Source organism: Anser anser (assembly GCF_964211835.1).
Source record: "Anser anser genome assembly, chromosome: 7".
Classification (NCBI taxonomy): domain Eukaryota; kingdom Metazoa; phylum Chordata; class Aves; order Anseriformes; family Anatidae; genus Anser; species Anser anser.
In genome coordinates, this window is record NC_139727.1 from 19,203,564 (window position 1) to 19,225,528 (window position 21,965).

At 40.2% G+C, this 21,965-nt stretch overlaps 1 protein-coding gene across 10 annotated transcripts in view; it reads right to left on the reverse strand.

Annotated features, from left to right (window-relative positions):
• The window catches only part of PRKG1 (protein kinase cGMP-dependent 1), a 467,683-nt gene that overhangs the window by 89,309 nt on the left and 356,409 nt on the right, over positions 1-21,965 (reverse strand). For all 10 annotated transcript variants that reach the window (XM_083843685.1, XM_083843686.1, XM_083843683.1 and 7 more), the window contains one exon: positions 676-741. In XM_083843685.1, coding sequence (XP_083699811.1) covers positions 676-741 — 66 coding nt within the window. The remainder of the gene's footprint in view (positions 1-675; positions 742-21,965) is intronic.

The window sequence follows — 21,965 nt, forward strand, 5'->3', positions numbered from 1 at the left end:
GCCTCACCGCCCTCACAACTGGAAAACCATTCCAGGAGTCACACTAGATTTTCAAGGTAATGCTTTTTTTTTTTTTTTTAATCCCACTTCCAGCAGTCATAGGAAGCTGTCAACTTTGCAGCGCTGTTTACTGGACTGCAGGTATTTTTTGTCTAGATTAAAAATCACTAATTCTTCCAAGTTTTCCATGTAAAATAGGAAAGACATTATTTTGCTCTTCTGATCTACCACCTCTGAAGCCACAGAGCTTCAAGCAGAGCTGGGTCCTTTGGACAGGGACTCTCCAACCCCACATGGAAAAGAATAACAACATGTTTCTCTAACATCTGCCAGAGGATTTATTTCTTTCATGACATTTTGCTGATGCAAACTCAATCTGTGTACCACCATAACGCCCGGATCTGTTTCCACAGTAATACTCTTTCCCCATTTATTTCTATTTTGTCTTTCTGCACATCTTAATTTTCTGCATTTGTCATCACTGAATTTTGTCTTATTGATTTAGGTGGATGTTCTCTCTACTTCATCAAGAACACATGTAATACATTGTGAATGTATTTCTCAAAATTAAATAACAATTCTACAGAAAATTTTCTAGGGCTCTAGTTAAAAAAAATGTAAATGGTGTAAACTGGAGATACACAACGCCACAAGACAGTAAAATTATGTACTTACTCTCTGTCTATGACCAGACAAGTTACTGCCTCAGCTGCGATGACATTGGCAGTTCTGACATCCTCCCTGAAAGAAAAACACATTATATTTACAAATATATTTCATTCTTAAAGCACTTCAAGAATAAAATTCTGGGTTTCACAATTTTTTTCATATATTGATTTGGACAGATGTTCATCATCTGTACAGGCCTCAAGTATGTGAGAGCTAAAAACCACACATGAGAAGAAAACCAGAAATAAGTTTCCCTTGTAAATAGGGCATCAAACCATTTATTGGTCCATGCTTTTTTCTTAGCCAAAATCTTTTATCTTATGGTGTATGTAAATGGTTATTACCAAAATATCAGCCATTTGCATAGATCTATTTGCAAACGTTTAGACTTCTGCTATGTCCTTCTTCCCCAAAACCTACATTTTAGCTACCCGCGCCACAGTCCAGAGGGAAATATCTCAACGCTGATATGCGAAGCATGCAGTCAAGTAGGACATCAGAGCAGGCTACAGGACTCACCAGGCATTTGCTCTCTGAGCACAGAGCGCAGAGGTTGGGACTAAACTTATCAAAGGGGGTCAGATTAGAAGGGGGGTATTGAAAGGTCTCAGCATAAATCTCCTCTCTCAACCATTTTCCAGGTAGCTTCAGCACTAGCTCAGCAAAGCCATTTAAAGGCACTGCCATGGTGCTGCTACTTTTCACCGGCTTCTCAGAAACATCGTGCTTAGAAATGGGTTCTGTGCACCTGTCTTCTGCATCTTCATTATCAATTATTTTGTGTTTTCCCTCCTCCTGCCACACACAGCTTGGCCATGGTCAGCCCCAACTAAAAAATATGAAGTTATTTCATTTTAATCAGACCAGTTTAGTGCTTCATCATGGTTTAAATGTCATTGCACTTTTTTGCGTTGGCAAACCAAATCCACAAGACTCAGAGTCACTGCTTTATTCAAAACCACTCAAAATTTTACCATCTATGAACTGTAAATGGATTACAGGCAAAATTGATCCCGTTCTTTTAAACTCATCTAATTCATTTAGACTGGAAAACCACTGCTCCTTTCCACTGAAGTAGAAAATGAGATTTAAAAATGCTGTTGGAAATAGCTGTTCCCCTGTTTAAAGACTAGAGATATTAAAGCAGTAATATGGTGAAAAGAAGTTTGGTACATGCACACTCATACAGGAAAAGGCACTCTCTCTTAGGAAAAGGCACTCTCTCTTTAATTGTTAATTAAATTTACTTTAAGTACTTTCAAGCTATCTTTAATTTACTATCCTTAAACTATCTTCAAAGCATAGCAAGCAGAAATACAATTGAAGCAAACATTAATGCTCAGTCCTGCATCCAAATACTTTCTTTGAGCTTATTTTCAATTAGAGTACATTAATACTAATTTATCCATGCCAATAAACAAAATTATGGTAATTTAAAACAAGTAGAAAAAAGTAGCTTAACAGTGTGATACAAATATTTCTATTAACTTCTAAAAATTTGGTAAACATAGAAAGGATAAGGTATTAAAGATTTAATATTCCATTAAGTTGCTGTAGCCAACTTTTGCTCATATATTATTACTTTATTAAAAAAGTATGCAAGGTTTTTGGTTGTCATTAATTCCAGTTAAAACTTAACATACTTGTCTTACTATGCAGGATGCCTTTCTGTCACAAAGAGCTTACCATTATAGAATTATTTTCAGATTACAGACAAGTAAAATACAGGTGTTACAGTTTCAGTTCAAATGTTTTAAATAAACTTTAATGTTAAAGATTAAAATACACAAATAACTGTTATGGTTTCCACTATCTTGTACTTAATACATGTGTTCAAGCAGCATGAAATTAGTGTAGAACGAAGGCTCTTTCCCAAAGGACATTTTATTTAGCTCAAACATGAGCCACAGGGATGGTAAGGGTTTCTATAATGCAGAAAGTCACGCCATTCTGAGGCTTCCTTATGTTCAGCACACACAGAATTAACTGATAAGTCAGGGAAAATACCATTTTTTTATGAATTATGTGGTGCAAAACCACCTCCCCATAAGTTTCCATGTCCAAAACAGCCCTAAAATGCCCACCTCCACAGCACTTCTCATGGAAAAAATGAAACTGTAACAAAGAAACGTGGGGAGAAAGCACTAATCCAAAGGGGATGCTCTGAGGTGCTCCCTCTGTGCAGTCACTGGGGAGCTGGCTACCAAACCCAACGCTGCCACCACTGAAGGACCCTGGTCCTGCACACAGAAGCTTTCTGCTCCTGCCACCGGGGCACACCTGTCCCAGCAGAAAGGCAGAGGTGCCACCTGCACAACACCAAACTGAGCAAAAGGACCAACAGACCGACTGCCACCAGCCAACTTGGATTTCTGGGGGTCCAGCACCGCTCATGGCAGTGACTATATGTCACTGCCGCAGTGCAGGCTCCCTCTTATCACCTGCTCCGGAGAAAATCGATTTCACAAAACCGAGGCGGGTCAGGAAAGTGCCGGGTCCCATGATTTTCTGCTTTGCTGAGCAGCCTTATGTTTCCCCAGTCTAAATCGATTTTACGTGGTTTTATAAACCTTGCGAGCTCCCATATTAGGGGGGTTTACCCATCATGCAGGATTAAAAATCTAATCATGTTCTTAGAAACAGAAGGATGAAGCAGAAGGAAAGTCAACGTATTTTCAACTCTACGTGAACATTAATCTTTTACATGCATCAGCTGTGAAATACAAGACAGTTTTAAACACTGCCTGCTCTTACTGTTACTCTTACCCTTACAAATTACAAACATTCCTAGAGACATGCAACTCCTCTATGAATTAACCTCAACGACCTTTGCAGCAAAACAAATGGTCAGAACACATTTAAAAGTTATATTGCAAAAGGTGGCCGCCAGCTGCAGCAGATGGCATTAAATGCAACAAGTAATTATTTGAAGTGAATGGCATTAAATGCAACAAGCAATTATTAGAAAGCATTGCTTGCGAGCACTGACTCGGATATTTTCTCGGCTTCATCACAGGAGTACTCATCACTGCTCCCAGAGAAAAAGCGCTCTTCCTCAGAGCAATTGCCTTCACTCTCTGAATAATCCATTGCTGATGTTTGCCTTCACCATTTTCTCCCAGGAAAACGCCTGCTTTCTTCCAGCCAGTTACTATATTTTATCCTCCGGGTGAGCTCTGATATTTTACAGCCCCTCCAGCTTCAAGCTTCTTGACTTGGAAAAAGGTCGCAGCTGCTCAGGGGGTTTCTAGTGTGCATTGTTGGGAAATTCAAGCTGAGCGTATTCGGGAGCAGCCACAAAGAGGTGCAGGCAGCGCACAGGCAGGCACAGATCCCAACAGCGCTACCAAAAGCCCTGGCAGGATACTCTGTACCACCCCGCTTCAGTAGGCGCTCGTTAACCCCACGGTGGGATTAGGTGGTAATCGAGCACATCTTGCACCACAGCAGATCATGCAACACACCAAATCTTGTGCTTATTTTTGTTGAGGCTAACCAGTTTCATAAAAATTAAAAATCTTTTTACCCCCAAAGATCAAAGGAATCCTCCCTCCTGCCTTCCGAAATTGTAAAAGGGGGAAAAAATACAAGTGCATTATTTAGAAGAAGAAATACGTACACGTATTCCCTGGTTATAATTTGTCACCACGTATATCTCCAGAAGATTCAATAGCTTTGATTCTGATAAGCCTTCAGCAACTTAAGAGCTATGATGTTGTTTCCAGGAAAGCCTTCTGATAAGAACGTGTTGATACACTGCATTTATAAAGCTGTGTTGGAAAATACAAATACGGAAAACAAGGGAGCTTTGATCAGAGACTACATATGAGGCCCTATGACAGCCTCTGTTATCTGGTTCTACCTACTTTGATCATAAAAATTGAACTTAGATTTTAAAATCTTTAAGATGATTGCTATCTTTTGCTTCCTACGTCCTACATCAGAGTCCTGTCCCAACTCTCATACCTCCTGCCACACACCACCACTCAAGAATGCCAATACAATCATTGAAATGAATGGAAACTACTTTTTAGAGGGTTTAATTCAGCAGTATGTTATTACGTTGGCTTGAACCTTGCAGTTCCAAGCTTAGGAATCCCTGCTCTTTGCTATTTCCAGAAGATGGACATGATGCTGCAAGCAGAGCCCCCTGCCTGCCCAGCTTTGGGACCAAACCCCCCCAGACGCAGCCGCCCCGCACAGAAGAGGATTTGTTAGGAGGTGTGAGCACGCTGACACTGGAAGTATCAAGTTTACAGCTGAGCCTCTTCTGCTCTTCCCCTGACTGGCATTTTGTCAGTCAATATTAATTTCAAGGTAAAACAGAGGAGAGACATTTTAAGGTGTGTGGGTAGGCAAAGCCCTCTCCTTAAAGGACAGAGCTAGGGCTTGCTTTTCAGAAGATCACCAAATTTGGGTACTTCTCAGAATACCCAGTGAGGGCAGTTTTTACCTCCAATGTGAAAGTTAGGGTGTAATCAGAAAATACGCAACAAAATAATATGGGGACATTAGAGATGCTGGTTTATGAGCTTATTACTCTTAAATTCAAGTTGTTAATCAGTTTCTGCCATAATATTTTTTTCCTTTCACCTACTTCAGACATGTCTTGTCCTAAAACCTTAAATCAAGCTTATTAAAAATACTGTAACAAGGTCAAGCATGCCTTGCGGGGAAGCGGCAAAGCGCATTTAAGAGCTTGAATATGAGGAACTGGGGACCTGAGAATCGCTTCCCTGAAGCAAATTTTTAAAAACCACCAGGGAAGACCTAATTTTTTCTTTCATCTTTTCTTTGAAAGCCCTCTTTAACACCACTTTCAAACTCATTTCAATGATCTGAAGACTCTTTCCAAAAGTCCCGCAGGACTTGAGCTCCCTACCGCAGACCTCTCCTGGTCACCAGCAGCTTCCCAAGGAAACCACACAGGGCCAGATGCTGAGCCATCAATGCTCGGTGGGCAGCTAAGGTCAGTTACTTAGTTAGTAGCAGCTAAGGTCAGTTACTTCAGTTACTTTGCTGAAGAAAAATGGGATGCTGTTGTCAGTTTTATAGAAAAATTAAAAATAATTACATTTGCACATATTGCTATAGCCAATAGCTTTTTGGCAGTCTACAAGCCCATTTAGATCGACAGTCCATGGTTCTTCCTAGGAAATACAACCTGAGCAAAAGCAATGTCACCCGTAGGTGGTTCCATCTAAAGGATTAGGGCTAACCTTGGAAATGAGGTGATAACTTTACACACATTAGCAGCAAAAAGGCAGGTTGATTTTACAGTACCCTCCCTTGTTACAGTTTATGCCACTCTGCACCCTCTTTCCTATTTTTTCTCGGTAGCCACCTCTGAAACAAAGTCAGTGCAGCTCTACAGAACTGTGATGCGGCGCATCACAACTAACGGTATAAGCCATGGTCTTTATTAGTTACATGGATTTATTGACTGATCCCAAATCAGAAGAAGGCTCCTTGTAGACTGGGGTTTGGTTTCCCAACACTTCGGCTTTCTGAGGATGTGGCAGACATTTGCCATTGGTTTGGACAATAAAAATATTTTACTGGAACCAATAAATGTAATGTGACCTATTAAACATCTAAGACTTGTCAGATATTTTCACAAATACCTACAAAAGAAAGCAGATCCTTGTAAGAAAACCTTGGCATGATTTTTCCCCCTTAATGGCTATGTCTATACAAAACACTTGCCTTACATTTACAAGCATAAATCAGATACTAACCAAATAAAGAAACTCCACTACAAAACCTAATAAAACATACAGCCTGAAAAAGCTTCACTTGAAAAGAGTTATGCTATGAGAATCCCCATTTTTGCAACAAGAAAAGGCATTAAAGCCTTGCCTTTTATAAAAGGAATGAAATAAAATAGCCAAGAGGATTTGCTTCAAGGTACCAAAATTTGAAGGAATGTATCAAGGCATATGCACACCACCATGCATACAATACACATTTTTGTGTAATTTAGATTATATACCTACTGAGAAAAGAAAGCACTTCTTACAGACCAACGTCTCAGTTCAGCCAACGTAGTTTAAGAATACTATTTACGGGTCTTTTATTTCATAGAAGTTATTGAATAAAAGCTCCCCAAATAGGCTAGAGAACGTACCAGCCCTTTTTAATAATTGGTTTTGTTAACTTGCCTTGGATTTCTGTTTCTAAAATCTATTTATTCTCCCAGTGGCTCCCACAGAAAAGAGAGAGTCCTTTCTGGTAACTTATTCTGATATTTACAGATTTGAGGACTCAGTGACGGTGAACAGTTACTCAAGACTCTGCTGGCCCCACCCAAAAATTCTGTTCTGTCTTTACTGCACTGACACTTCCAAAAGCACATAAAACTCCTCATAATGGCGGCTACGATTATACCAAGTTGTAACTCAAAACTGTCCCAACAACTAACAATGTGCTGGAATAATTTCAGGATGGTGTGCGAGGTCTGACAATTATTTTCTGGCTCATATTAATGGTGGATGTTATTTCATGAGAATTAAAATGCTTGAAGGACTTGTTCTTCTTTTTACTTTCATGAATGATATAAAAATCAAGTCCAGTTTACATAAAATGCCATTTATTTTGGTATTAAAGCAAAAGTTATCATTATAAGAAATAACCTGATTTTTGTAATCACATTTGTTTGGAGAAGCAGCTACTGTACAAAAACTGCACTGGACTGAACTGTTCCCCTGACTGCCCTGCCATTACCTACGCTCCAGCCTTGAGCAAGCCATTTCACTACCCTATACCTGATTACTATACGAAAATGAGAAAAAATAATTTATTTTGTTAACACTTGGTTCTACAGGCAGAAGAAACTTTTGGAGACATGGCTGTTCTTACTGGAATTACAGATTTGGTATACTAAAGCTGCTAAATATAGCAAGTGTTACATTATCATTACCTTTGCCCATATGAATAGCTACAATGCAGATAAATATAGCCAAAAATAGTATTAATTAAAGCAGAGGCACTATGAAAGGCACCACCCATGTGAAACACCTTCCTTTCCAGCCTGCCTGATTACCTTGGGAAGGAAAGCTGGTAGGTGTCTTCTAATCATCACCACCTGCCTTAAACTGCAATTACTTCCTGCATCCTCTGCAATATAATTTGCACGAGGTAGTTCAATAGTTGCAATTAATTCAAGCTAGTTCCTAGGAAGCTCATCAATACCATGCTGTACCTAACTGCCTCCCATCAGTGAGCCCTGCGATCCCAGGGCTCTGAAGCAGAGCTGATGTGGATCTGCATTGCTGAGCTTCTTCAGCCCCAAGGAAGCTGCTCCTGCCACTTGGAAAACAAATGAGAAAATGCAGAGGGCAAGTATTAACGACACAGAGATCTTCTGCAGCATTTTTAAAAGTTGGTTTGAAATTGGCCCCTGCTAGACACCTTTGCATTTATATACACTATTTAAAGCTGCCAACAACTCAGAAAACCAAGAAGGGATTTTGTCAGCTGCAAACTATTCCAAGAAGAGAAGGGTACGCGTGCCTCGTGATCTGAAAGCAGAAAAAAAAGTTCTCGCTACCATTTGATTACCAAGAAGCTGGCATAAATCTAGCAGTACCTACTATTTTGACAGTCAGCATGAGCATTTTCCCCTTGCTGAGAGGCATAATCAGGTTCTTCTGCTAACTTCTCTCTGCAAAGTAATCTTCGCTGCAACAATATGAAAAAGTTAGGAATCACATGGGTCACAGCATTAAAAACGAGTTATCATTTTCAGTATATTCTCACTGTATTTAATCTATAATTGATAATTGCTAAGTACTCAGGAAATAATCTATGACCTCTGCCATGACTAATTTAACATACGTGCACTTTTCCTGAGCGGTAAGTTACTATTTTGTCATTATTGCTGAAAACAGCTACATTAAAATTAAATCAAATTGTGATCTGAGAGTTAAAGCACTGAGTTGTATCTATTACACATTAACAAAATCGACCCTGAGCTTACGTAATGTCATTTAAAAACATGTAAGAGCTTTGCATGATCACAATTAAACCTCAGGAGCAGCTAAGGTATATGATAATATTTGCAAGCGTATTTTATAAGTGGGTAAACCAATGAACCACAGCCTAAACGAGGTGCATTAGATTATAGAGCCAGCAATTAGCCTCAGCAGTAACAAAACCGGCAGCTGGCTTCTCTTCAAGAATTGACCATGCTGCATCATTTTGGCCTAACGTATTTACAGGGTTGGCATGTTCATAAAACCACGGGCTTGTCATTGCTGCAGAGGCAGGGATCGTATTATCCTTAACTGTGCCACTTGGACAACGGGCCAGCATCACTGTTTGTTTGCCGTCCTTCCAACTCAAGCCCCACGTTAACACAGGATATTCTTCAATAAAATTACCGGGGAAAAACTGCATCTAAACTCCTCCTTACAGGTGGAGGTCTTTAAATAGCTGTGGTTTTTTTTTTTTCTTTTCTTTTCTTTTTCTCCCTTCAGTGACTTCTCCCTCCTATGACTGTTATGTTCCTTTTATTGCTCAGCTTCTTTCTACATTCAGAGTACTGGGATAAATGCTCTTTGTCATGCTGGTGCAATAAGTGATGTTATTTGTAGATTGAAACCATGTCTCAGAGCAAGGATACCTGGCCTGTCTTCAGTAAATAAGGCACTAAGGGACTCCTTCAGTTGAGAATATATTTTAAAGGATTTATTGTGAATTCACTTTTTTTTTTGTTTTGAAATGGACTATACCAGTAGATACCAGTGGAACCATACCATAGGATCTGGGTACCTCTGCCCCAGTGACTGTGCCCATTTCGCCTTCATCCCAGTGCTACTGCAGGTCCACCCGCCTCTTCTTCACTTCTGCAGGCCAAATTCACTGCATCCACTGTCACCCCACAGATCCTTTGACTTTCTTCCACAGTACCCGACTGTTCTCACTGATGTCAAATTTATAGTCACAAAGTACAGTTTGCCATTGCCCTGCATACACCAATGGGCTTTTAATGGCCCTGAGCAGCCTCACCTGGAACCTCCACCGCATAACTTACCCCCATGGTCCAGGAGCCCCATTGCAGCTCAGCCTGGGACCCTCAGCTGTAAGTACAGCTGTCTCACCTCATCTCTGGCCCTATTTCTAGGCTAGACCTTGGATTTACAATGTAGATAGCTTGCGTCCAGCCCCATCTCTCCACGCCTGATGCTGTAACCTTGTTTGCAGCCCTGCCTCTCTCTTCTCCTGCTGCTGCTGGCAGCAACCCGGGTGGACCCTGGACCTCAGCCATCTCCTCCCTGTGTCCGGGAGTGTGGGAGCACCCTGATGCCAGCACCAAGCTCAGCATTTACTTCCACTCTGAAGGAGCTTGGCTAATTACAGCAAACCCTTTCTCCTATTTGCTGCATGGAGTGTCACACCAGTAAGGGGAACAAAAGCACCATGGGCAATAGCAGAAAGGGTCCAAAAGCTTCATCTTGAACTAGAACAAGAAAATTAATATCCCGAATGCCAACAGTTAACGATGCGAAGGACCACACTGGCGCCTGCTGATGTGAGTGCATCGGATGCGGCCGAGCAGGAAGGGAGCTCGGAGACACTCGCTGCTGCTTTTTCTTCAGCAGCCTTTTCACGTCTCATTAAGCAATGTTTCACAGATAGCTTCCAGACTAGCTAGCAGGGCTCCTGCGAGAAATCAGTATCCTCCAAAAACTTCTCAAAGCTTCCCACTGATGCAATTAGCTCTTTTGAGACCCTACCAGTCTGTGCTTCCCATGCAGCTTGCGCTTTCATGTGAGCTCTGCTCAGTGTTGCAACACGGGGAGACCTGAGCCAACCTTCAGCAGGCTGCAGCAGGTGCTGGCTGCATGCAGAGCAGTTACAGGGACTCTGTCAGCCTGCAGAGTTAGAGGGACTCCGTCAGCCCACTGTGCTGCACACTGCCAGGCTCTGCTCCCCTGTGGCAGCATAACTCCCACAGAGCCAGGTTGAGCATCCCCTGCTGCATCCCGGGCTGCAGCACTGATGAGCAGGTGGGAGTGTGGTTTGGTCTGCCTACTCAATTCCTTGTTCTGTTGTTATTTTATGATGGTAATAGCATAGGAGGGAAAATTATGGGCAAAGTTTATCATCAATAAAGACACGAAGCTGTTCATTTCCTCCAGTCTTATTTCCTCACTTGCGCGCACAGTGATAGAGCAGATATTTTAGTTTGCCCAAGAGTGCAGCTCTGTGATCACTTTAAACCGATCTACGATAAATCACATGTTTTGCAGGCTTAGTTTTCGCTTAGGTCAGTGTGACCTGCTCCATAGCCACTAGTGCTAGAGGAGGGGAGCAGTGGCCAGGAAAGAACGGGGAAGCTTGGGGTCAGCCGCTTTGGCACCAAGACTGCACTGCGCTCACTTCAGGTGACCGCACATCCGAAACCGCCTGTGCTGGCCTACGCGTAGCCGAGCCTTCAGCCCCATCTTGTCCGTCAAAGCTGTCAAGTTGGGACTGGAAATCCACCCTTCTTTCAGATGCTCCCTGCTGATTTCATCTTTTAAGCAACCACTGACTAATTGCAAAACCTGCCAAGCTTTGCCAAAGGCTGCATTTCTAATATTACATAGCACAGTACAACTGCTTATGGCATGCATCAACCACAGCAAAAAGCAAATGACACACTGCCTGTGAAAGACATTGTCACAAAATAAAATTTCTTATTTTTCACCCGTTAGAAAGCATTCATTGAACAAACAATTCTATTAGTAATAAAATGGAAGAGACGGTATGCTTTGAAAAGTGTTGCTCATGAATATGAATATGCCATTAATATTCTTATTAAAACTCCATTAATATACTTATTAAAACACAAAACAAACATCAAAAAAACCAAAGCCAGTTACGTAGTGTCTGGAGGGCAGCATAGTAGAGTCTTAGAAAACAAAGTGAAAAATCTGAAAAATCGATTTGCTGCAGCCTGAAAAGAAACCAAAAACTTTGAACGAGCCAAATGAGATTTCACGTTCCACCTACACCCAGCCTAGGTGAGCAGAGCGAAATTTGTTTCAAGGCAGTATTTACAGTTTTCTTTCAGTAACAATGATAACAGAGGAATCACAACTTAAAACAAATATAACCCCTAAGTTACTGATACACTAGGCAGTCCCACCTGATTTATAACCATGACTTCTTCACAGATTCAAAGTCACTCCAGAATTTAGTTAGTGGAAAGATGTGCTGTCTCCTTGCATGGTGATACAGAGCATTTCATTGCTCTTCGAAGCGAGGCAGCTGTGCAGCACCCATCTTCATTTGCATGACGTTTTACATTTATGTAGTTAATGCTAATTACTGCGGAGGTGGATGTATTTATTTTTCTAAATCTATTTCAGTAGGAAATGATCAGCCATGTCTGAAAGCTGAATTGCACTAGAAGTACACATGGTGCTTTGTAGCTGGTAACGACTGTCTCCACTTGTCCGAGTGAATTCAGGTTCAAATCCTCTAAAACCAGAGGACAGGACAACTAAGCACTCTCCAATGCCCATAAAAAATAATGGTTTTGACTTTCTTACATCTTGTATTAAGAATAATGGTTTTGGCTTTCTTATATCTTGTATTAGTCCAGGTGTGGCTGCCTTTGCATTCAGGAGATACCCTGTCTCCAGCTGTGTTGTTTTATTCTTTTTCCACATGTGTAGAAAGCTGTATTGTAACAACATCTACTTCATAAGTTAACTTACATTCTAGTCTTCATAGTTGCTTAGTTAAAGTGGGAGAAATTGGACCACTGCCTTCGATTATTTTACTTTATCATTCATTTTCATGTAAAAGGTTTTGTATAGCGTATCATGATTTATTTATTTTTTGTATCTTACCGTCTTCTAGCAGAAATGTTCCACAATTTTCTAGGATAAAACATTTAATTTAACTTTGGGTTCACTTTCTCTCTCTTTACTGTATTAAGGCATGGTAATGCAATGGTTCTTTACTGTCAAGAAAAGCAGATCTATGCATTTTTATTGACTCCATTAGTATATAGAACTGGATCTCAAACTGAGACTCAGTTGCTTTTGACTTCTGGGTCTGTGGAGCTGGGACTGAACAGAGACTTCCAGCAGAGCTGATTTCCCTGAATTCTGGAGCTGGAATACAACAGTACCATCTCCTGGGGACCCTCACTTCTGGCTCTGGGACATCCCCTGGATCTGGTGGGAATTTCCTGAATGTCATGGAAGCTCAGTTATTTTAATGGACAGCAAAGTCAACATTCCTGCCATTTCAGATATGCCATATAGTACCATTCACAATCTTCCAAATTTAAATCAAAATCAGTTTTGCCAGTATAGCCATTGAACATGCTTTCAGAACTCATTTCTCTCATGGTCAGGTGCTTTTTTCTGTTTCTCAGTCTAAATTTACTCAGAGCAAGCTTAAACATAATTGTTCCTGGACCAAAATACAGTTTGCAAGTAAAACCAAGTATTTTGTTGATATATTCACACAGAAAGCCCAAAAAGCTTCTCAGATTTTATTTCGCTGACATAAATGAATCTAGGTGTCCTACGTTTTTGTCTTAGGCTCCCTTAGTCTCTGGCCCTTCTCTGTACCTATACCAGTGTGAGTTCATTTTCCAAGAGCTTATGTGTCCTCAGTGGTTTGGAATACTCTAGATTAGATCTCACTGGGGTTTTGTACAACAGTACAACATCGTCCTTTCTCCCCTGAATAAACCTCTTCTGATGTCACCTAGAACAGTACTTGCCATTTCACTGCTTCATCAAACTGGTCGCTCACACGCAATTTTTGCAGTCAAGACTGGGATTCAATCCCTTTCTCCATGCCCATGAGTTCTTGAGTTGTAGTCAAACCTGTGTATGCTAGCCTTTAAGCACATCGACTCTTCAGACATACATGACCCAGTTCATTCAGTACTACACCTTGATCTTTGCCATCTGTGAACGGTGCCTCCTGAATTAACAGTATCAGCCTAATGCTGACACTGTTAAATGACGGTAATTAAGCAGAATTAGTTGTAAGACCTTGCTTAATGAACTCTACTGGATTCTACTCCAGCATGGTGAAAACTCTTCATACTACCTGGTTCATACTCATTCTACAGTTCTTTCACTAATGTCCATCTCATGCTGTTTAATTTCTGCATCTGCTGCCACATAAAACCTTGTATTCATACCCAGATGGATTATATCTGCTGTGGTTCCCTTGTCCTGCACTTTCACCTTGGTCTGCAGGCACAGCCTGGCCAGCTGTGACAACCACCTCACATCTACTGTCTACTCTAAATTTAGAAAATAAATAAATAAATAGATAAATTACAGATTGACAAAACCAAACCAAAACCTCATAGTTAATAGGTCCGATTCCACTTCAGTCACAAGATTGTTTCATGAAGAAAAAAGTTGGCTTTGCTTTGAGGAACAGATTGGACCAGTTTAACTCCAGATCTGAGCTGTTCTATGCTCCTGTGATAAAAGCAAAACATACAGTATTTTGGAAAACATTGACTTAAGCATTACATCAAACTTCTGGTTTATAGTTTAATTAGATCAGAAAAAATAAAATTTCTAATAATTAATTGAATTCCACCAGTAACACTGTTGAAAATAAAGCCTAATCTGGGGGGAAAAAAAAAAAAAAAAAACACAAAACCATACCAACCAACCAACCAACAAAACTCTAATCTTCAACCAATGAAGATTATTGCTCTTAAGCAATGCCGTGCACATAGGACGTGACATAGCCCTACCACAAGATTATGTGGATCTCATTTTCAATAATTTATTTCCTTAGTAAATCCCAATAAAAACAAGGAGTCACAGGGCAAGCATCTCAAATACTTTTGATTCTCCATGAGTCTGCTCTATATACCAGCTGTAAAAATAGTATCAAAATAAACTGTAATACATTCTTATAAAAGGATTAATCCTTCATATTTATTATTTGAGAATATTACAACCACTAGAAGTATACTATGATGATAAAAATGCCTTTTTCTTAACAACTTTAAATTAAGTTTTACAACTGATACTTCTAAGAGAGTTATAAATAGTGGCTGTGAACAGCTCTTCTCTGTCATTGTGAAAATCCTACCCAAGGAACTAAACTGACGTGAAAAGAAACAAATTAGTTTCTGGCCCCGGTGGGGGTGCCATTTATTTGACCTACAGGAAATTATGTTGCTGGGAGTAAGATAAAAGTGTTAAGAGAGCAATTAGGGTTGTCACCTATCATATTCCCAGGAGGAAAGTGATGGATCCTCATTCCTGGCCTCCTGTCCTAGACGACATCTTGGTGATGAATATTGCTATCGTTTTAACTGCCAACGAAAGCAGCTGGAGCTCCTTCCCTCCATACCCCGACACTGAGGCAGCACCCTGCAGTGGCTCCCTCCATGCCTTTTTTTCTGACATTTTCCACCAAAACAGGTTGAGGGACTCCAACAACTTACATAAAATACATTTGACAGCTTAGGCATTTTATCATGGTGACAGTCTCATGCTTCGACAGCACTTTGTTATACCAGCTCTTCTCAACGTGGTGGTGGGGCAAACTGCGGAGCTGCTCTTGTTCTGGACGAACATATACCACCCTGATAAGATGGATTTTATTGCTTCAGGGGCTAGTTTTATATGACATACACTGAAGAACACCTGAATATCAAGGTGGAAGATTCAGCAGCGAGTGCCAGGGAATGCACAATAAAAATCTAAGCAATTACCTTATGTCTTACAGCCATAGTATAAAACCATTATACTCTTTCAAGATACTTTTCAATTTTTTTGTAATTTAGATCAGCCATGCAGGTATTTAAAAGCAAATTGTGATGAATTCCAACATCATGTCTGAAGACTAGAACATTTAATATGGGAAATACTAGAACTACTTGCATCAGCGAGTATGAGCATATGCAAATTTATGCTCCCCTTCCTTCCCACCTCCAGCATGAAGAGGCACTGCCTTGCAGGACTGCAGCTTCTCAGCCCCTCAATCCACAGACTATTTCTTGGACGGTCACCACCTGCATCTGGGGCAAAATCCTCTGCATGCCACAGTCCCATGCAACAGCCCTAACGCATTATATGGCTTTAAATAAACCAAGTGAAGACTTCCCCCTTCAGGTGGGGCAGACTTGCCCCAGTATGTACAGTGTTTGTAATTCAAATCTGAACCTGAAAGGACAGATGGGTCTGAAATGAAGCCGTAAGACTTGGAGAGCTGAGGGACTTGTGCACGGATGCAACCAAGGCGAGTCCAAGCTCCTCCTCTGATGTGGTAAAGTGCCTCCATGGATCAGTGTTAAACCATCTCCAGTGCTAAAATGGGACACCTCTTATTTAAATTTAATTACAAATGCAAAGTTTTAAAAATAGGGTTAGATGAAGAAGAAACGGGAGTCTAAGCTTAAATAAAATGATTGTGAACATCAAAGCAGGTTAGAATCTCACCATTTTAAATTCTTTTAACACTAACCTGCATTTTACTTCAATATATATGAAGAAAACCATATCTACCCAGAGCTGGAAAGGGATAAAGTTCAAGCAGTATCAGGTTTTATGCCCAAATTCTATCTGAAGCAAACTGCTGGGGGTTTGCTTATGGTTTGTTGTCATATCTAGTTGCATAAATCCCACTGTTTCAGTAATAGCAGCTACAGAACAAGAAAAAGAAATCTTTTCTATAAGTATTCGGTAACAGAAGGATTACCTAGGCTTTCTTCACTACAATCATTATTTAGCTCAAATGCCAGTAAACCACTGCTGAGTAGAGCAGAATTTTAAATAGGCTACACTTGTAATTTATGGGTATCATTTTTCCTAACTCTCATAGAACTTTACAAAACAATTAGGACAAGGATTACATAGTACTTTTTTACTACATTGAAGCCTATGTCGTCTCCTATAACCTATAAATGCAAACCCTGCACTAAATCATTTTTTATTCTATTTTATTTTTAATTTTTGAATCTACCTCCAACTTTCATTTTACCTGCAGCAATAAGAGCGGTGGCAAGCCTAGAAACCTTACTTATAGAAGTGAAGTCAATGGCGAAATTATAGAGAGTACTTTTGAATACAGTAATCTAAGACCCATTCAGGGCCTGCAGAAGTAATCTGGAAGCCCAGAGTTACATTTCTTTACACATATTCTTACTACTGTATTAATATGCACTAATATATTAATATTCAATATGGATTTTGCTTGGCACTACTAGTACCACTAGGTGTTCTTGAGATATCAGAGTCTCCATGGGAATGCAATTTCTGCTCAATTAGTTTTCTGAAGATGTGAAACTCTGATTCATTCCTTGCAAACCTGATCTGAATCCCTTGGTATCCTTTTAACACACTCGTTAAAGTCACATGTTGGCTAAACGCATAGGAAAGCTAAGTATTAGCAGCATTCTGCTAAAGATGCAAAACAACGTACCACATTTTCTGATAAATAGCACTTATCAAGACTCACAAATAACAGCTAACAAAAGCCACGCAAACAAAATTTCCTTTGCCCTTTCTAATGACTGCATCTGGGCTGGTCAATTAGATACGAGTCAGTCGCAATGCAGAAACCAAAGTCTCATTTTTCAAAAAGCAGGTAGCATCACAGAATGTAGCAGATGAACTTGGGAAGCCTGCCTATAAACCCACAAGAAGTGCTATCCTCTCATCAGCTGTTCACCCAGGTGTTAACACTTGAAAGCGCAAAACATCAATTACTAAACCACAGGAGCATGCAGCCAGGCTGAGATGTTTTGAGAAAAAAAAAAAAAAAAACACAAAAAACTCTCTTTATTAATTTTAATCAGCTTTTCTTATTGCTTCAGGGAAACAGAGGGATTATTGGCAGCATTGGGGCATACAGAATACTTGAGAGTCAAGTACTTGTAGGCTATTATCTGATGCAGGCTCTGCTCTGCCTTTTTAGCAGAGAAACTCATACAGAGCCTCTACTTTCTGCTGTCCCTTGGGGAATCCATCTGGTTAGGAAGGGAAATCCAATAAAGGCAGAACAGCTGCGAGAATGCATTTAGGAGATACAGTACAGATAGTCAGCTGAAATCATTCATTGTACAGTCTTTTAAGGGTGAAGAGGAAAAAGAGATAAATATCTCCTTTATCGTGTGTTACTGACTCGTGTGTGGAACATTATCTGGTTTAAAACATTGTAATTGCACCGATTTCGTCACAGCTGGATTCGCTGACATCTCGCTGAGCATGCCGCGGTACACGCCAATGACAACCACTTTGCTAATTCAATCTGAAGTGTAAATCGAACACAGTGTGTGAGGAGGTGCAGGTGGCCGAGGGACCATAGCATGTCGTCTTCAGGAAGTCCAACCAAGTCATTCTAGCAGTCTTAAAAGCCTACCTGAGGACCACACGAAGGCACATGGCAAAACTTCCTTTCCAGCTCCAGTCTTTTGGTAATCATAGCTTTTGGGATGAAGCTATGGTAATTCAGTTGTAGCTGAAGATGGAGATACCATTTCTTTGGCAACAGTGCTCTTGGCATTAGGTTGGTTGATTCCTTCCCAAGCCTCCTCCTTTCCTATCCTCTGTCTTCAGGATTTGTATCAGCTGCTTGAATTTTTAGTAGACTTCCTTTATCAGGACTGTGTGAGTCCGTGCTGCATTCAGCACAGCTTCTGCAACAAAGTTTACTTGCACATTTACAATTACCAAGCCTTAAAAGTCCCACAAATGACACTTGAAGGGTGTTTTATGTGTACAGGCATGATTGAAGAGTCCCTTAATCTGCTGCTGTATCGCAGCAGTTATAAAGACTTCTCCCATTTGCGCTCGCATTGTTTATTTATTTTTTATTTTTTTAACCCTCTTTTCACTCTTTCTGTCTTTTTTTTTTAATCCCCTTTTCAATCTTCATTGGCTTTACTTCCATTTCATTGCAGTTTTTCTCTGCTCTTCTGCTACTGCATAGAGCCACTGTGGGGAAAACACAGCTTCTTGCAGTTATCTCCCAGACCCTCAAATCCTTCTGCTCCAGCAGGGGGACTGAACTAGGATGACTTTTCAAGGTCCCTTCCAATCCCTAACATTCTGTGATTATCGATTTCTCCCATTGCAAAGCAAGCAGGACAGAGGCCACAGTGCTCACCCATTGCACTCACAGCACTGGCAGCCAAAACACAAGGGACATGAGGGGTACTACAGGGGAGCCAGTCTCAGATTTATGTGCATGTTTGGGGCTGAACCCTTTTTTCTTGTGTGATCCATATTCCTCATACAACACTGTTCAGCTGCAAGCTGGCAGAGCGTAAGGCAAAGATGCAGTTCCACAAATCAACCACATCTTGGTAGTTAATAAGCAGGTAGCTAATACCTACATATTTGCCAAATCTACTTAATGACTTAAACCAGTTATTCCTGTAATTTACTCCAAATCAGTCATGAAGCAGTGTCTCACTAGCAAGTCATTAATAATGGTGCCCATGTGAAACAACTCAGAAGTTTGCTTTGAAAGAAAAGCTGCCCTTCAGGTACCCTACCACATGCATTATGCTGCTACTCTAAACAGCCAACAAGAGTGTTTTTAAGGTATATTAAATGCTAATTATCACATTCAAGGACAATTATATTTGGGGCGAATCAGAGGAGTTCTACAAACTGGAGCCGTGCACACCTGCTTTGCACAAGGTTCCCCTCTACCATCATTGATCAGATAAGGTAAATCTAGACAAAGTCAAAAGACGAAGAAACTTGCTCGTATAAAGAGGAAACCAGTTACATGTGTACAGGTTTCCTCAACATATGTGTGTTGCAGTTGAACAGAGCAGGTGTCAAATTTTAGTAAGTTTTGAAGAATATAAGCTGCATAAGTATAAGCTGTTGAGTTACAAGTATTGAGTTATATAAGTTGAACAGTATAAACTGTATAAGTATATAACAATATAAGCTAAGAAGACTTTCTACATATCTGCACATGCATATTATCGTTGCTTTTCTAATTTTTCTAACATTTTAAATTTGAAAAAACGGTCTTTGGAAGTATTTTTAAAGGGAAATAAAAAGTAGCAAACCACAAAATTTTGAAAAGGTTGCTTGCGGAAAAGTAATTTGCAGAATAGCAGCAACAGAATTTGGCATACAGAGCCACACGAGATGGTGTGTGACCCATTTTCTTCATGAAGCACTCTACAGCTGCACTTTAGCATGTTATTTAATAAGTCACTAGAGATAAATACAAACAGGGAATAGAAAAAAAAATCACACTCTTTCAAATAATTACCTCACGTTGGGATATACTGATATTTTAACCTTGTTAAAGAATCAAAGATTTTGGTGGGAACAAAGTCTTGTTATTAGTGAACCAATTAATTTTCAAAACATATTAATGATCAGAATTTCATCCAGTTAAATAGCATGAATAAAATCTGAGATCAAAGTCTAGCTAATGAAAACAGATGCTCTTCTGATTAACTTGTACTGAATTAAACAATCAGATTAAGAACTTGGGGGTTCTGTTTAGTTTTAGCTTAAGCTATATAACTCAAAGAAGTCTGGTGAAATATTTTATTTGAATAAAATTAGAAGAATTTGTTCCATGTCTGTTTCTTTACAGCTTATTCAGACCAAACTGTCACCAGAACAGCCCAACTGCTTAAAAATACAGGACCCACTGAAGCAGAAAAGAGGCAGAAGTCTTGCACCTCTCTCGTTCTGGCTTCAACACCAGTAGGACATGCAAAAAATAGCTTTCAATTTTTCAAATGAAAATTGGAAAAGCAATGCAAAAGCTACTTATCTCATTCTCTGCAACCAAGAGATGACTGGGACAGTCACTTGAACTGCAACCTACAGACAAGCAGCACTATACCTCTACAAATCAAAACTGAAAGCATCAGTGACCGTCTCTGTATGTTCTCCTGGACCTGGGGAAGAGAACACATTGCTTTGTGATCTGCATATGTAATGAAAGCTCATTTCCAATGAATCTGTATTTTGTTCTATGAATGAGTGTAGGAATCTAATTACAATTTTTTTTCCTTTCAAAATTGGACAAAGCTATCATGAAGGCTTAAAACCTAGCACTGCATAGAGAAATGAAGACACGGAAAACATGGAGGTAGGAAGGGACAACCAAATTGGATAAGCAGCACTTCCTCAGACTTGGAGAAAACTCAGATCCTTCAGCCTTGTCTGTGCATGTATGCACCATGCATACGTTCTGAGTGAAGCCCACATGCAGGCTCACATTATTCCGGAAGGTGAGAAACCTATGTCCATGACCTACCTTTTGTTAGTTCCTACAGCCTCCAGACACAGTCAGTGAGGGGACCAATTTCAGAAGAGATGGCCTAACCTGCAAAGCATTATTGCCTGAAAGGTCCTGATCCACTGCAGACGGTGTCATATAAAGGCCATAAACCACAACAGATTAAGACAGAAGGGAACATTTGCAAAGAATCAGGGCAGTAATTGGCAAAAGCCTGCAATGCTACTAGTGAACAAATTTTACTAAAGATTATCCAAGCCTAGAATCAAACTTGCCATCTTTATTCTAAGCTGCATGCTCATTAATAATGTGCCTCCTATTAGCTGTGCTGCTCATTCTGATTTTGTGGTTGGAGTACTACAAGAGACCATGGCTCCTGCTGCCCTCTGAACACAAGAAATCCTATTATTCTCATAATTTCACAAAGCTTATCATATGTTCATAATACGGGAATGAGATTAAATTTATGTTGATGACCATGATAAATTCCAGCATAGCGGATGACTTCATGTGTAAAATGATCCAATAAACCATGCCTATGGAGATGAATACTTACCATCTGCTGGGATAGTTTTAACACCTCACTCTATGAAGTTAGATCTGCTGTTTGTGAAAAATAACCTCCAAGAAACAAGTGCTTTTTTATTCTTGCTAAATCTGAAATGTACAGGTTTGCCTATGTGTCACAGCAGTGCTGTGCAGAAAACCCAGCTGACTTTGAACATCCTAAATGAGTCAGGGGACCGTAAAGTTTCACTCTGCTGGCCCAGGGCTCTTAAGGACACAAATCCAGCCCCCTGGATTCCCATACGTCTGCTAGCACACACGTTGACTAATTCCCTGAACGTGGTGGTTTTCTCTTTTTGGAAGAGCAATGTTTTTCAAATAAACATGACTGCTTTCCCCTTGTGTTTTAGAAATGAGAGGGAACTTAATCATATATATTCAAATACTCTTTTTGGTTAGAAAAGCAAAGGACAAAAGCTAATATTGGAAAGCGTGGCATTAAAGTGCACATAATTTGAAACGCTATAGACAGTTGAGTATACAAATACTGCCAACAGCACTGTCACCAAAAT